Raw genomic sequence first — 15,203 nt, forward strand, 5'->3', positions numbered from 1 at the left:
ACTGTTCTTGAATTATATCATATTATATATATATAGGATATGAATAAAGGTAAGGTTACTATTATATGTACTTACCATCTATAAATATATACATATATATAGGTTATTCAATGGCTTTGAATACTCAAAAAATGTCAATGTTACATTATGATTAACATCACTTTTATTAGAGAAATAAATATGTATTTTCCATTTCAGTTTTTTTTTCAAAATGTACAGCATTTTGGAATGAAACTACATTATATATATATATATATATATATATATATATATATATATGGAGATGAGAAGAGAGAGAGAGAGAGGAGAGAGAGAGAGAGAGAGTCATATGCAAAAGGCAAAATATTTCATGCATATTTTATTTGTGTATTTCTGTGTGTGTGTGTTTGTGTATATGTATGTTTATGAGTGTGTGTATATGTATAGATATATGTACACATGTATACACACACACACACACACACACACACATATATATGTATATGTACGTCTGTATATTTGTGTATTTGTATGCGTACATGTCTGTATGTCTGTGTAGATGTATGAGGGTGAGACAGGTTTCTAGAGCTGCGCATTCTTCCAGCTCTCTCACTGCGTGCAGTGGCATGCACCACACTTACGTTATCCCCTTTCTCAATCTCACACACACACACACACACGTTTCTCCACTTCTCCCAGTGTGTGCAGGACCCGGCCCTCACACTGCTGCCTGTCAAGACAACACTGTAAACAGATTCTCACACGCTCGGCTCAGGAATGCGCGTGTTTTCCTGGGCCAGTGTGGAGGACGATGGCTTTTGCTGTGTGTGATAGTGTCAGCATTTCAAACGCTGCATCTTTTATGGCAAATCTTGTGAGTGACTCACTTCTTTGGCCATCGGAGCCCTCAGCTAATCTGGTTTAATGCTGAAGTGAGGCTGAAATTAGTGATAATGGCATGGAAAATATGCTACAGTCTGTTTTGATTTTCTAAGGGGCAAATGAGGCGAATACACCATCTACACTGAGAAACATGGTGCATGGAATTTATGCGGCTTAAATGTGTCAATATATAAAAATGTATATACATATATTTAATATATATTAAATATAAAAAAAGAGTTTACAAGGTTTTCTAACGAGTTAAAGAGTTTTCACACAACCTTGTTTTTTCTTAAGATTTATGAAGTTTTCAAACAATTTTTTTATGAAGTAAAAGGTTTTCTACAATACGTTTAACTCCAATGTTCACTTGAGGTTTTCTTACTATATATAAAGTTTTCTTACAACATTTTCTTGCAAGATTTTCTCATAAGTTTCAAAGTTTTTCTTATAAGTTTTCTCATGAATTATGAGTAATGAGGTTGTCAAGCAAGGTCTTTTTTTATGGCAGTGACATTATACAGCAGCGTGATGATTTCCTGTCCATTAAATCTGTCTTCTTGTCCCATGTGTGTCTCAGGGCTGTGGGTAAAACATGTTTGCTGATCAGCTACACCACCAATGCCTTCCCTGGAGAATACATCCCCACAGTGTGAGTACAGAAACCGCATTACATTCAGCTTCATATCCATTTTCTCCCTCACGGCTCTGCCAGACGGAGACTGACCTGAGTGTGTTTTGTGTCGTCTGTCAGGTTTGATAACTACTCAGCCAATGTGATGGTGGACAGCAAGCCAGTCAACCTGGGGCTCTGGGATACAGCTGGACAGGAGGATTACGACAGGCTTCGGCCTCTATCCTACCCACAGACGGTACACAGAGATATTTTACAGTTCCGTTTAAACATCTAAGGATGCTTATCTTTTACAAAATGTTCAACATGAGAGGCGCCTCTTCCTGTCCACCAAAGTGCAGCCTCGTGACGCTGGAAATGGGGGTGGCGAGGGGGCTGCAGCACCCCTCAAAATTCAGAATTGTTTAACTGCAAGTGATAAAAGTATTGAAAGAAAAAATAATAATAAATAAAAGAACTGAACTTTAAAATAACTTGAGTCTACACGCTTAAAAAGATTCTTCTTCAAGTGTTCTTTAGTAAAGAAAATGGTTCTATATAGAGCCATAAAACATGAAAGAACACTTTGCGTGATTAAAGGATTCTTTGCATCATGAAAGGGTTCTTCAGATTGATGGAGAATAATGTTTTATATGGTTCTATGTAGAACCTTTTTGAAAAGAGTTCTATATAGCACCCAAAAAGGTTCTTTTATTCTTACAGGCTTGAAATCGTAACAATAGAAGAACCTGTTTTGATGCTATATAGAACCCCTTTCAAAAATGTTCTATATAGAACCACCTACAGCACATTCTCCATCAATCTGAAGAACACTTTGAGGGACAGTGGTCACTGTGAGAAACCACTTTGTTTTTTTCTCATTTTTAAATTTGCATTAGTGTTTAAATAGGGAACTTCTGCATTTTCTGAAAATGTTTAATGTTGTTCTTGGGACAGTTAAAAAAGTAGCACACAGGAAGTGATGTAAGAACTGTAGTTTTTCTGCAAAGCTGGGTTCGCATGGTTGTTGGAGGAGCCTGTCCAAAACTGCTTACCAGGTGATGCAGGTTGGTTGTGCATGTATGGTTGTAGTTTTTAATTGTAGATAACATGCTATAGAATGAGAATTTGCAAAATAGCAATTAAAATAACTAATATATTTATTTTATAAGGCTAAAATGTGGTGGTTTTGCCTGGTAACCACTGTGAATATAAGTGAAGTAGATGGTCACATGGCTAAAAATTGGTGGTTTCCCAGAGTGACCACAGTGCATTGAGGACAAACACATAATCACAGAGAAATGGTGAAAGACATTGTGCCTATAGTAGAACATTGTGTTGATTTGTTTGTTTATTCAAAACTAGAGATATTTCACAGAGCTAATTTGATTTATATTGTATATCATAGTGCATCATGGAAAAACCAAAATGAGTGCTGAGGAGGTGGTAAGACTGTTGCTAGAAGCCATTCCATCAGATTCGTCATGCAGTGAGAGTGAGAGCAGTCGAAAGGATTATGAGGGAGAATAAAAACGACAGAGGTTGTGAAAGTGACCAGGGCAGTGACCCAGTTGTAAATGTACACCTTCTGTAAAGACTGAAGATTGTCAGCTGACAGAAGAGCAAGACAGTTCCCACACTAAAAACCATACATATCAAGGGAGAAGCACAAATCTGAAGCTGCTCATCTCCCAGTGTAAAGCACATGAAGACAATGTGCCGAGTGCAGCACTAAGAAGGGTTTGCATTACACAATATGGATGTGCACAGAGTGCAGTGTTGGGCTGAGCATCAGCCAGACAAAGAACTGACTTTACCTTCGTCACAAAAATTGAAACAAAACAATGAAATCAGAGATCAAGCTGAGTATTACATGAAAAATGTACATGACATAGTCAGCGCCACTTAGTGCACGGTGGTTACTCAGAGAAACCTCAGAAATGACCTTTGACCCTGAACCTAAAAAATCTCACCAAAATCTAGTTTAGTTTAATGGTTTGTAACCTGTTCTTATCAACAAATCTGGTATTTTAAAAGAAATTCTGTATGTGTCCTGAAAGGGTTAATGACACAAAAAGACCCTTTAAACATGCAACGCATCCTTTGATTGTACATGTTTCTATATAGAACCATTTTCTTTACTAAAGAACCCTTGAAGAACCATCTTGCTTGTTGTAGAATGGAATGTGTATTTTGTTTGTTTGCTAATATTATTTTTAAAACTCTGCAAAGTGAAGACCTCTTGCTATTGAATCTTCAGCATGTAGCGTGACTATGGACAATTCACAATCTCTTACTCAACAATCTGATTGGTCACTGCTCAGCTCATTTGCATGAAGAGCGAGAGAGTGAGCAGAGTGTGCAAAAGTGGTTTGATGTGTCAGCTAAAGGCGTGAAAAAAGAGGCTCTCGCCTCTTTATAGCACATCAAATCATCCAAGCAATTCAAACGGAAAAAAAAGGTTTCACTGTGTACATCATGCCTTTCGCTGTTGTCGGAAAACAAAACTTGTATCTCCAAAATGGTAACTTTACAGGAGAAGGTAAAAACCTACTTTAGTTTTAATGTAAGTCAGTGGAACCAGACTTTTTTTCCAAGTCATTTTGGGCCGTTTCTTTTGGTCCATTCATCATGAAATTTACACTTATAATATAAAGGGCAACCGTCCTTTTTTGATTATGTCAAAAATTGAAAAATGTAGATACGAGGTTTTCAGATAACACTGAAAACAACAGATAACAGTAGCGATATGCTGCTTAAAATTTTAGCACTTCCAACTTAGAATACCTTTTAGTGTCCCCCAGACCTTTCCACTTTTGGGACTGTTGTTTGTTTTGGTGTCAGAAAGCTGTTATTGCACATGTGATTTGTGAAAAAGCCGCAAAAATGCAATTTAGGTGTTTATATATCTAAATCTATCTGGAATAGTTCAACCAATATCGGCCTAAACTGCATTTTAGTTGCACCAGGCTGAGGTTGACTAAAGCTCATTAGCAAAAGCTTATACTCCTTTTATGTACAAAAAGGCACACGTCCGTTTCAAGTAATGTAACCATCACTGCCCACCATGCGTCCTATACGTTGGCATGGATGTTAAGCAGTACAGGGCACTCTGGAGGGCAGTCCAGAGTAAGAAGTTTCTGACAGCAGCAAACATGATGGTGGAGGAGGTTCTAATGACGTACCAACTACGAAAGAGACGAAAGAGGGACCAGTGTCGACTGTGCTGGACTGTGAGGCCATGGAATACGTTGTGATATGTGGACAGAGAATTCTTTTCACTTATATTATCTATGAGAGAAGTTGGCCTTGTGCTCATGTGAACTACTAGCTACACTGCCCCCCAAAGGCTTCTGGTGTTGCTGCTCCCTTTAGACCATATCTGTAAGCTTTCAGAGAACATTATGGTTACTAATCAATGGTCACAGACATTTTGCCATCATTTCCACTGCCAAGTGAGCCGTATCATACCTGGATACAGCTAGAAATAGGGCAGACTGCTGATTGGTCAAACACAATTGTAACACACTGCAAAAAATGGTATCTTGTCAAGTAAAATATTCTTAAAAATAGTCAATAAAACTAGTATTTCTCCTGTTGAGATTGTTATAAGCTTAATTTAAGATTATTTACCTTATTTCTAGTCATTTTTTTACTTGTTTTAAGTAATTTTATTAATAAAGTTATCTCAGTATACTGGCAGATATACGTATAATCAACAAATTCTACAGGTTTTCCATCAAAAATCGTACTGTGACCAATAAACTGACCTGCTGTGTTGTGCTTGTGTGTTTCAGGATGTCTTTCTCATCTGTTTCTCTCTGGTGAGCCCGGCATCATTCGAGAACGTCAGAGCCAAGGTCAGTGCTCAGTTCATACAAGTACACTGAACTACTTGTGAAAGACACCTGTGGTAGAACCCTATACACTAAACCAGTAAGACTTCACCATAGAGCAGTGCTAAACAGGCTGCCTAAATAAGCTCATTATGACAACTGACATAAACCTACATAAACATAAAGGCATTGTCTATCACAAAAGCTGCCTTTGTTAATGTCAAGTTGATATAACACCTTTGTCAGGTGACCTTTTTTTGGGTAACATGACATATAACAACAGGCTTTGTAGCTTAGTGAATATCACAGTGACACAATGCTGATAATGTCACAGCTTATCAACGGTAAATAAAACCTAAGGGCCTGAAGCGCTTCCTCCTTCCAATCTAACATCCTATAAGTTTGCCATCTGTACCTTCTATTTCCTGTGGCAAACCGGTTTCTCAGTCCTATCTCTGTTCAAAAACAGTGGGTGTGGTCCAGCCGTCCATCTTTAAGCAGAAGCTGGTCAGAGCTCCATCCCGAGTTCTCAAAGTTCTCTCTCCACCAACAGTCTCCTGTTGTAGGAAGCCCAGGTTAAAGGCATGGTACAAACGAATAACTTGATAAGAAGTGTTTTACAAAGTGATGTGAATGTGTGCACATGCTCACTCGAAACCTATAGCAGTGCATCTGCATTATCTCATCCAGTGCTTTGTTGTCCACTCAGAGAATGCCCAAACTACCCTTGAGCTAAGACACTGCCAAGAAACAACAGCCAGTGCAGATACATAGAAGGAAAGATATAAAATGAAAAATTAAGACAGAGTACAGTTGCAATACGAGGGCTAGATTAGTGCTCATTTAACACTTTATATGACCAGGACCCATCAGTCTTATTACACACTTCTATAACCTAAGAATAGCTCAACCAGTTTGCACTGAAGTCCCTGTAGTTACTGAATAATAAGGCTTAGTATGTAATAAGCCTGGGATTTTAAGGGTTTAAGTGCTTCACAAAGAGGTGAGTCTTCAGTGAGTGTAGATGGTGAGGGATGGTGTCCAACAACAAAGGCCACATGGAGCTTCTTTTATACAGAGATAGGAAACATGGTAGCACTAAGGAAAAACATGCAAAGCCCTAATTCTACATGCTGGTCCATTTAAACTGACCAAAAACCACCTACTCTTTGGGCAGATAAAGGAAACACTCTGAATGGACCATTGAGTGTGTTTACATGCACTTAATAATCTGATAACTGCAGAAAATCAGATTTTGTCAGTAATCTGATCAACGCGTTCACATGCAATTGAGTAATCAGATAACGGGAAAACTCCAGGTCTACATGAGTCAGACAGTAATCAGATTTCTGCTTTGCAACCAGCCAATAAATTCACAGGAGAAGACGTGACGTAAACGTAACGTAAAACTCAAACTTCATGCCGCAGCTTTTTTTTTTAATTTCGCCACTTTCACCTGAAAATATGAACATACATCATCTAGAAGATGAAGAATATTTAAATCCTTCATTCCATCAAGAATGTAGCCGGTTTCAGTGTCGCTCCAATAGTGTTTTACTGCGTCTCACGGCAACACTGTTTGCATATTTCCGGTACCGTGGTCTGCGCGGTCTGCACATGTGCAGACTGAGAAGTCCGAAAGAAATCAGAGTAAGAGTTCACATGCACTGAAATCTGATTACCGAGCTAAAATCCAGCCTCTTTATCATTTCTTAATCGGATTTCTAGACTTTACTCCAATCTAAGAAATCAGTGTACTGTTTACATGACTGTTTGAATGATCAGTTAACTGCAGAAATCTGATTATGATCGGATTATTGAGTGCATGTAAACACACTCATTGATGATATGTTACAATTGATATATTAAACCTGCATGACACAAAGAAGCTAACTAGATGTTAGCCTACTTTTCTCCCACTCAGTAGTTCATTTCATTGTTTCATTTATCTTGTAGTTCCTTAGTATGCTGAATCAAACGAGGAACATTTTTGGTATTGCTGTTTTGTTGGTGCACCATGTCTGCTCCAACTTGTTAGCAAGCCTCAGAAATATTAAATGTCATAATCTGTAATACATATTGCGAAGAGGCATCAGAGATACACCCAAAAAAGGTCGGCATGTATAATAATCATTATTTTTAATGTGGCTGTTCTTCAAGATCCATTTCAGCGAGGCTCAGCATTATCAGCTTGGGTTTCACAAAGTTTGGTACTCTTGGGTGCCCCCTATGGAACAGTACTGCTACCTCTGGAGATTTCTCCTCAGTAACTTTAACCTGACATGGATTTTGTTAATAAAGCTCTGATAATCTCTTTAAAAAATGACACATTTCATAATGTAATTTCTTAGGAAAACATGTGAGGCTCTGTGGAGTTTGAGGTTCATGGTTATTAGATAGCATAGTGGGTAACCCTACGGTCTATTTACTGGATGTTCAGGTTCCTTGTTTGAGCAGTAAGTAGTATTCTTGCCTGATTTGGGAGAATATCTATCCTGAAATACTATGTTTGGATTTCTCTGAAACAAGACTACACTGTCCCTCTTCATAAAGATGCTGTAAATTGTCAAAATGCCCAAGTCTGACCATAATATTACATTTTTTCTATACTGTCCACCCCTAACACTCAGATGTCTCGGCTCCAAAACTTTCCAATTCAAGTCCTAAAATGATTAAAGCCTAATAACAATCATATTATTGTCTTATCTGGACTCCAGTGTTTGGAATGACCATGCAATGAGTCCACTGGACACTAGATGCCACTGTGTACAAAACAAGATTTGTCCTCTTACTCTCACCCTCAGTCTGGCAGACTTTTTCGGACTCAGTTCGGCATGAAGTTAATGTCCACATGCTGACACAGTGACCATGAACACAGTATAAGCTAATTCAAAAGCTGCCTGCACATTCAAGCCTCTTTTCTAAACACATGAAAGGCTAACTAGCCTTCAGGCTTCGTTAGCAATCATCTTTTGGTGCCAGGAGATTGAACTTCACAGTACTTCATGTCCATTCAGGTCCAGCTTTGTCCGTGTGATCCAGCTCTGCTTCTGCTCTCACAGTTCAGTGCTTACTAGGTACACAAAACTCAAGGTTTCTAAAAAGTTTTTTAGGAAACAATTTATTTGAAGGTTACCTTGATAGGGACTTTATAACACATACACAACCACTTAATAACATTCACTTGAGTACTTGAATACCTGAGAAGTCATTATGATCACAAAAGGTGTTTATGAAGTGAGTGACCTTGTATTAATAAAAGGGCCCTTAGAGTGAAGTGAGGGATATTCATTGAACAGAAGCCTAGATAAGAACACTGTATATAAGTTTTATATATATATATATATATATATATATATATATATATATATATATATATACATAGTAGCTGGTAGTAGTAGTTAGTTTGAATAACAAAGTTTGACTACTGATTCCTTTCCTTTTTCCTGGTTTATACATTATACTCAGGTCACTTCACTACTGAAACACAAAGAGTTTTAATATATAGGTGGAGCCTTTTAGCCACGCCCCTTCATTTTAGAGCAGGAAGTGTGGCTGCATCCCTGCCCCTCATGGCCACATGGAGAGCAGTTAGATCTCGTTGTTTTTAAGTAAATGTGTCCCAACGTCTGAAAGTCAGCGTGGAACATTATGAATTGTCACTACCGAAACACTGTAAATTTGTTTGTGTTTTAATAAAAAATGATGATTTTATTTGTGTACAGCTGTTCAAAGCTGTGTTTGCTAGTCATGTACTGACTAACATCTTTGAGTTCTGCTCAAAATAAGCTAAAATCGTCACTACCGAAACAGTAACTACCGAAACAGTCACTACTGAAACTTTGTTTTGAACTGATTTGGTAGTTTTGTTTTCAAAAGTGTTTAAAAAGCTCTTCGCTTCCCAGCATGACTCCCCAAGCTATTCCCCAATATATATACAGAAGTTAAGAATTGAACACAAATCAGAAGACAAATGACACAGTGATTCAGAAATGAAGTGAGAATGAGTGCGGAAAGGTGGCAGCTTGTGTTCTGACTGAAGAGGTCAGTCCTTAGACCACTGCGGAAGGAACAGAATGACTGTGCAGTGCGAGACGTTTCGCTCCACCACTGAGGGGCAAAGACACTAAAGCAGCAAGACTTCTATAGAGATTACTTAACAGCACTGTTTGAGGGAAGTGTGGGATGATTCAGCCATTAGCAGAAAGCTAACAGGCACAGCATAAGCTTCTATTACTTTTTTTAGCTACTTGTTAGCCAGGGCACAACTAAAGAAAGCTTCAGGCACTGAACATGTCTTATCTGATGGGGTGTGTTTGTTCAAAGGGAGAAATTGTGCAAATTTGAATTATTTTATTATTTATTTATTTATTTTGCTGAACTGTTTCCTTTAGATTGTAAATGACTGTTCTTGAAGGCTGCAGTGGTGATCAAATAACAAGTCATAGTGATAGAGACAAATGAAGGGCTAGAGCCCGCTACGGCCTTTATGAGCTCACTGATAGCTCGTCTGAAGGATCTGAGGGAAACTTATCGTGTTTCTTTGATCTGTATGATATGTGTTCTGAATGAAGATGGACCATGGCTGGCCAAAAGATGTGAGGTCAATGGATTTGGATTTGGCCTGCCAGAAAGATTACATATATTTAGTGTCATTTGTTGAACACTGTGCTGATTGTGTTTTTGAGCAGGCTGGTTGTGATGGGCTTCAGGTACTTCTGTACTGTTTATCTGCCAGTTTATGTGCTTAATGTTTGTTTGCATGCATGGACACTTATTGACACTCACAGCGTAGCAGACTGAAGGTGCTCCATGATGGAGAGCTCTTATTGCTGAAGTAGCTTTTGTGAGCATCATTAGAACATTGGAACAGGCATAAATAATGGTTCTGGAAACAATTATCGTCATGATATGAGGAACATTCATTTCATTGGCAACATTGTAGATGACCAAGGGCTAAAAGGCAGCAAGGTTGCTGTGCAATCATACTAATCCAGGATGAGACCTGGCCTCTGTGTTAGTGATGAATAACAGCACCTCCCTTCCTGATGGCGAAACCACTCACCCTCAGTTATTATGGAATAATGCACAGCTCCATTCACCGTCAATAATGTCTCAATTTTCACTCTTCCTACAAATTGTTTGAAGCCTGAATTACATTACAAACAAAATAGCTTTCTATGATTGGTTTATATGTCTTAGTGCAGGCCACTGGACATGTAAATGGGGCTCAGTCATGCTGGAATAGAAAACTTCTACCCCAAACTGTTGCCACAAAGTTGGAAGCGTACTATTATCTAAAATGTCTTTGTATGCTGTAACATCAACATCACCCTTCACTGGAACTAAGGAGCCCAAGCGCTGAAAAACAGTCCTAGCTTATTATCCCTCCTCTACCAAACTTTACTGTTGGCACTATGGATTCTGGAAGGTAACATTCTCCTGAGATCCACCAAAACCAGATTCGTCTGACTGCCAGACAGCGAAGTGTGATTCATCACTTCCACTGCTCCAGAGTCCAGTGGTGGCATGCTTTACACCACTCTAGCCAACACTTGGCATTGTGCATACTGATCTAAGGCTTATGCGCAGCTGCTTCGCCATGAAAAGCCATTTCATGAAGCTCCAACATACAGTTCTGGTGTTGATGTTGCTTCCAGAGGCAGTTTATAACTCTACAGTGAATGAGTGATGTGCTTTAGCACTCAGTGGCCCCACTCTGTGAGATCTATCACCTCGTGGCTAAGCTGTTGTTGCTCCTAGATGCTTCCAGTTCATTATAATAGCACTTACAGTTGACAGGGGCAGATCTAGCAGGACAGAAATGTGCCAAAGTGACTTGTGGCAGAGGTGGCATCCTTGATTTTATACACCTGTTAGCAATGGGTGTGGCTGAAACACCTGAACTCAATCAGGGGTGTCCACATACTTTTGACCATAAGTTGAGTAAGTAAAATAAAAGAAAAACTGTGTTGACATAGTTTAGCCATCTGAAAGTGATGACACATTTAATCAGTTAAATTCCATGCATCATTTTTCCCAGTGCGCTGAAAGAAGACCATCTACTGCGTGGTTGTGCAAGGTCAGCTTTTGGTCAGCGTTTGAAGATCAGCAGTCCCGCAACATATTTTTTTTTTTTGCTAACTTTGTAAAACTGACGTTCAGTCTAATACAAAAATCAAATGGACACTCAGTGTGAGGTCACCCTTCTCTCTGAGAGCTGGACACGTCCTTGGGCTGTCTCAGCACAGTCTCTATGGAGAAAAGTTCAGTGGAAAAAAAAGAAAAAAAAATGAGTGAATAAAAGATCCTTGTTCTGACAAGCCCATATATAGACATTTCAAAATGAGCACTCGGTCTGGGGTTATATCTGACGCAACGCATTTTGGAAAGCGCTTCAAAGGCCTGACACAAGCACAGTGGAGTGGCAGAGGAGAAGAAAACCTCCTGTGAGGGAAGCTTCGGGCTTTAAAACGGGCGCAGCTGAAGTTATTATGGACATATGCATATTTATATAGAATATATTAAAGAAATACTCCCCATTTTTTCAGCCTAATCTCTATTTGCTGCATCTGTACTATACAGTAGATTATCATGGACAATCATTTCAATACATTTCTCTGCACTGAGAAAGGGCCACAAAAACTTTCGATTTGAAACTCACTCATAATAGAAACCAATGGGCAGCTGGTGAAATCTGCAAATAAACCTATGGCTGATCAAAGCTGTTCTCATGAAGTTTTATTCACCTTTTGAACACTGGAGAACAGAGTCCTAAGCAGAATTCTTTTGACAGAAGTTGCAAGTGGGGCCACCTGGTGGCTGTGGGGCCCTAAGCAGCTGCTTATGTTGCTTATTAGGTAGACCTGGCAATGCAGTTCTGGTTTCTTTTACTTTCCCCAGTGCTTTCCTGGCATTCTGTGCAAATCAGAACAAATTCCTCCTCTTGAAAATCCACTCCCATCTCTGAAAGACAGAATTACACTGATTTACAAATACTTCATTTACAAATTCTTTTGACTGAAGAATTCAGCAAAAATGCATATTTTGCCTTAATGATGAATAATGGAATTTAGCAACTGCCATTTGGCTCCTATTATAAGAGTGGTTTGAGTCTGAGAGTTTTCTGTTGTTTGCTGAGTTCAGGGAAACGTGTTGAAATGATTGCCCATGGTAGTCGTCTGTACACTCTTAGAAAAAACCGGTATGAAACCGCCACTGGAGCAGTACCCCTCCTGTCACTGGGGTGGGACCCTCAAGGGTATCTTAGTACCTTTAGTCAGGGAACATAACTGTACCGTAATCCATTGAAATGATATTGTCTAAGCTGTACTGACTCCACACACCCCGTCTCGTCTCCAGGACTTTATTTTACTGTTCTGTTTTAAAACATTCGGTTATGAAAAGGTACAAATACGAACTTTTCACCTGGAAAAACTTATTTAAGGTTCACAATCAGACCTTAAAACCACTGTTGGAGCTTTGAGGGTACATTTACACTGTTTGTACCTTGATAAACAAAAACTTTACCTGCACAAACCCTTTATTTTTAACAGTTTAGGCTACAAGTGTGGCAAAAAGAGCTTGGGTTGCAAAACACCTTAACCCCTTAAATGGCCAGGGACCACCAACAGGGCCAAATTTGTATTACACACTTCTATAACCAAAGAATAGCTCAGCCAGTTTGCAGTGAAGTCCCTGTAGTTACTGAATAATAATCTTTAGTATGTAATAAGTATGAGATTTTAAGGGGTTACTGGGCATATATATATATATATATATATATATATATATATATATATATATATGTATATATATATATATATATATATATATATATATATATATATGTTTACATATATCAGTCTTAAAGGCACAGTAACAGATACAGCCTGTTTGATACTAAAGGATAATGAGAGGTTGGAAAAGATGAAATTTGGTACATAAGTCCACACAAATGTGATGAAAGGACTTAAGAGAAACCCTTTAACCCTTTAAATTCACAGGCTTATTACAAACTAAGGCTTATTATTCAGTAGCTACGTATACTTCATTACTACATAACTACATAATAGAAGTAATGAACGGCTTGCTTGTGCTTGTCTTTCACAGTCAGCAGTTTCAATGACTTCTTGTTGAAGTCTATGATGTAAGCAGTTAGACTGGAACTTCTCAAATTTCTCACTGGAACCTGAAACTTGTTTGGGTGAGAAAAGAAACAATGCAGTGAAGAACAGCAACAGCTTACTATATCAAAAACAAGGTTCAGAACAGGTTTGTTTACTCCTTAAATGCTTCTAGTGGCTTTTGATGCAAAATAAAATCACTGTTAAACTATATTATGTGAATCTGTTTCAGAAGAGTTTGAAAGAGGCCTACAAAGCACTCTCAGATCTAAAAAGATGAAAGAGATCATGCTTTAGCTGAGTTTTACATCTGATGTAGCAGCTTTTGCATCAAAGAATATGTATACAAGTCAACTGGCTGGAAACGTATCAGCCCAGAAAATCCCAGTAACTCTCTCTCCTTAAAGGGCCTCCTTCACGGAGTTTACTTCACTTAAATTTCAAAACATCCTGTGAACAAAAAATGTTTTTAACCCATTAAATGACCAGAGGCCACCTGCAGGCCCAAGGTTTTACTACACACTTCTACCATCTAAGAATAACTCAGCTAGTTTGCATTGTAGCCTGTGTAGATACTAAATAATAAGCCTTAGTATGTAATAACCCTGGGATTTTAAGGGGTTAAGTGTACTTTTAAGTGTATTTGACATGTAAAATTACATATGACATGTAAAATTACATATGACATGACATATGAAATTACATACTTTTAATGTTTATCCTTTAAACATAATTCAACACACACTAAATATACGATTTAGAACAACTTAAATGTGTTTAAATTGTAATTAAACATGATTAAATCTATATTAAATGCTTTTATTTGTCCTTTTGAGTGCTTTTTTGAACACTTAGGCAGATTTAAGCACGTGAGTGTAGACACAGTAACTGTTATTACACTTGGAACATATTGCTACTGTCAGAATAAAACATATCTGCAATTTTTTCATTTTTCAGTTTTCGAAATAATTTGAAAATGCCTGTTGCCCTTTATATTCTATGTAAATTTCATAGTGAATCATAAGGAAACAGTCTGGTTACATTTATCATTTTGGAGGTTTTGTTCCAACAGCAGCGATATATGCGGTATTAATGGTGTGGAGTGAGACACACAGAGGCCATAATCCCACCACAAGAAGTGCTCTTTATTAAACACCAGGACGTGCCGTACAGAGCAGTCATGGGTGAGGTCACCATTAGCAATAGACTCCACTCTTATGGTGACCACCTACCCACACTAACTAAACCCACTCCCTGACTCAAAACAACACAAAAAAACACATAGCACATACATTTACCGGACGATCACCAACATGAACATGAACTTTTCTGGGGGGCGTGCGCCTCCCATGATCCTCCTGGTGTGGCCATCCATATGGCTGAGCCTCATACTATGTAGAATATAGTATTTATTTAAAATATTAATAAATGTACTACCGGATGTACTGATACACTTCAGTGCTACTTAATGTGTTATACTAGCACTTAAATGCAATTCAATATCACCAGATTCACTCAAATACATCCAACAAATACAACATATTTGATTGCAGTTTTATAAAACATAACTAAATATACACTTATATATTTTAAATATATACTCTTGGGTGAACTGATATTCATATTTGATTGCTAGTTAGTCTGAGATATATTGCAAGAAAGTGTACTTAAACAGAATTTAAAAGTTTAAAATATTAAAATATACTTCTAAAATATAAAATATGTTTATGTATAAAATATACTTCTAAATAATACACTTAATTTGAT

At 38.0% G+C, this 15,203-nt stretch overlaps 1 protein-coding gene across 1 annotated transcript in view; it reads left to right on the plus strand.

Annotated features, from left to right (window-relative positions):
* The window catches only part of rac2 (Rac family small GTPase 2), a 43,027-nt gene that overhangs the window by 12,981 nt on the left and 14,843 nt on the right, over positions 1-15,203 (plus strand). The window contains exons 2-4 of the mRNA XM_036589753.1: positions 1,442-1,513; positions 1,616-1,733; positions 5,272-5,334. Of these exons, the coding sequence (XP_036445646.1) occupies positions 1,442-1,513; positions 1,616-1,733; positions 5,272-5,334 (253 nt within the window). The remainder of the gene's footprint in view (positions 1-1,441; positions 1,514-1,615; positions 1,734-5,271; positions 5,335-15,203) is intronic.

The sequence above is a fragment of the Colossoma macropomum genome, unplaced genomic scaffold, assembly GCF_904425465.1.
Source record: "Colossoma macropomum unplaced genomic scaffold, Colossoma_macropomum, whole genome shotgun sequence".
Taxonomy (NCBI): domain Eukaryota; kingdom Metazoa; phylum Chordata; class Actinopteri; order Characiformes; family Serrasalmidae; genus Colossoma; species Colossoma macropomum.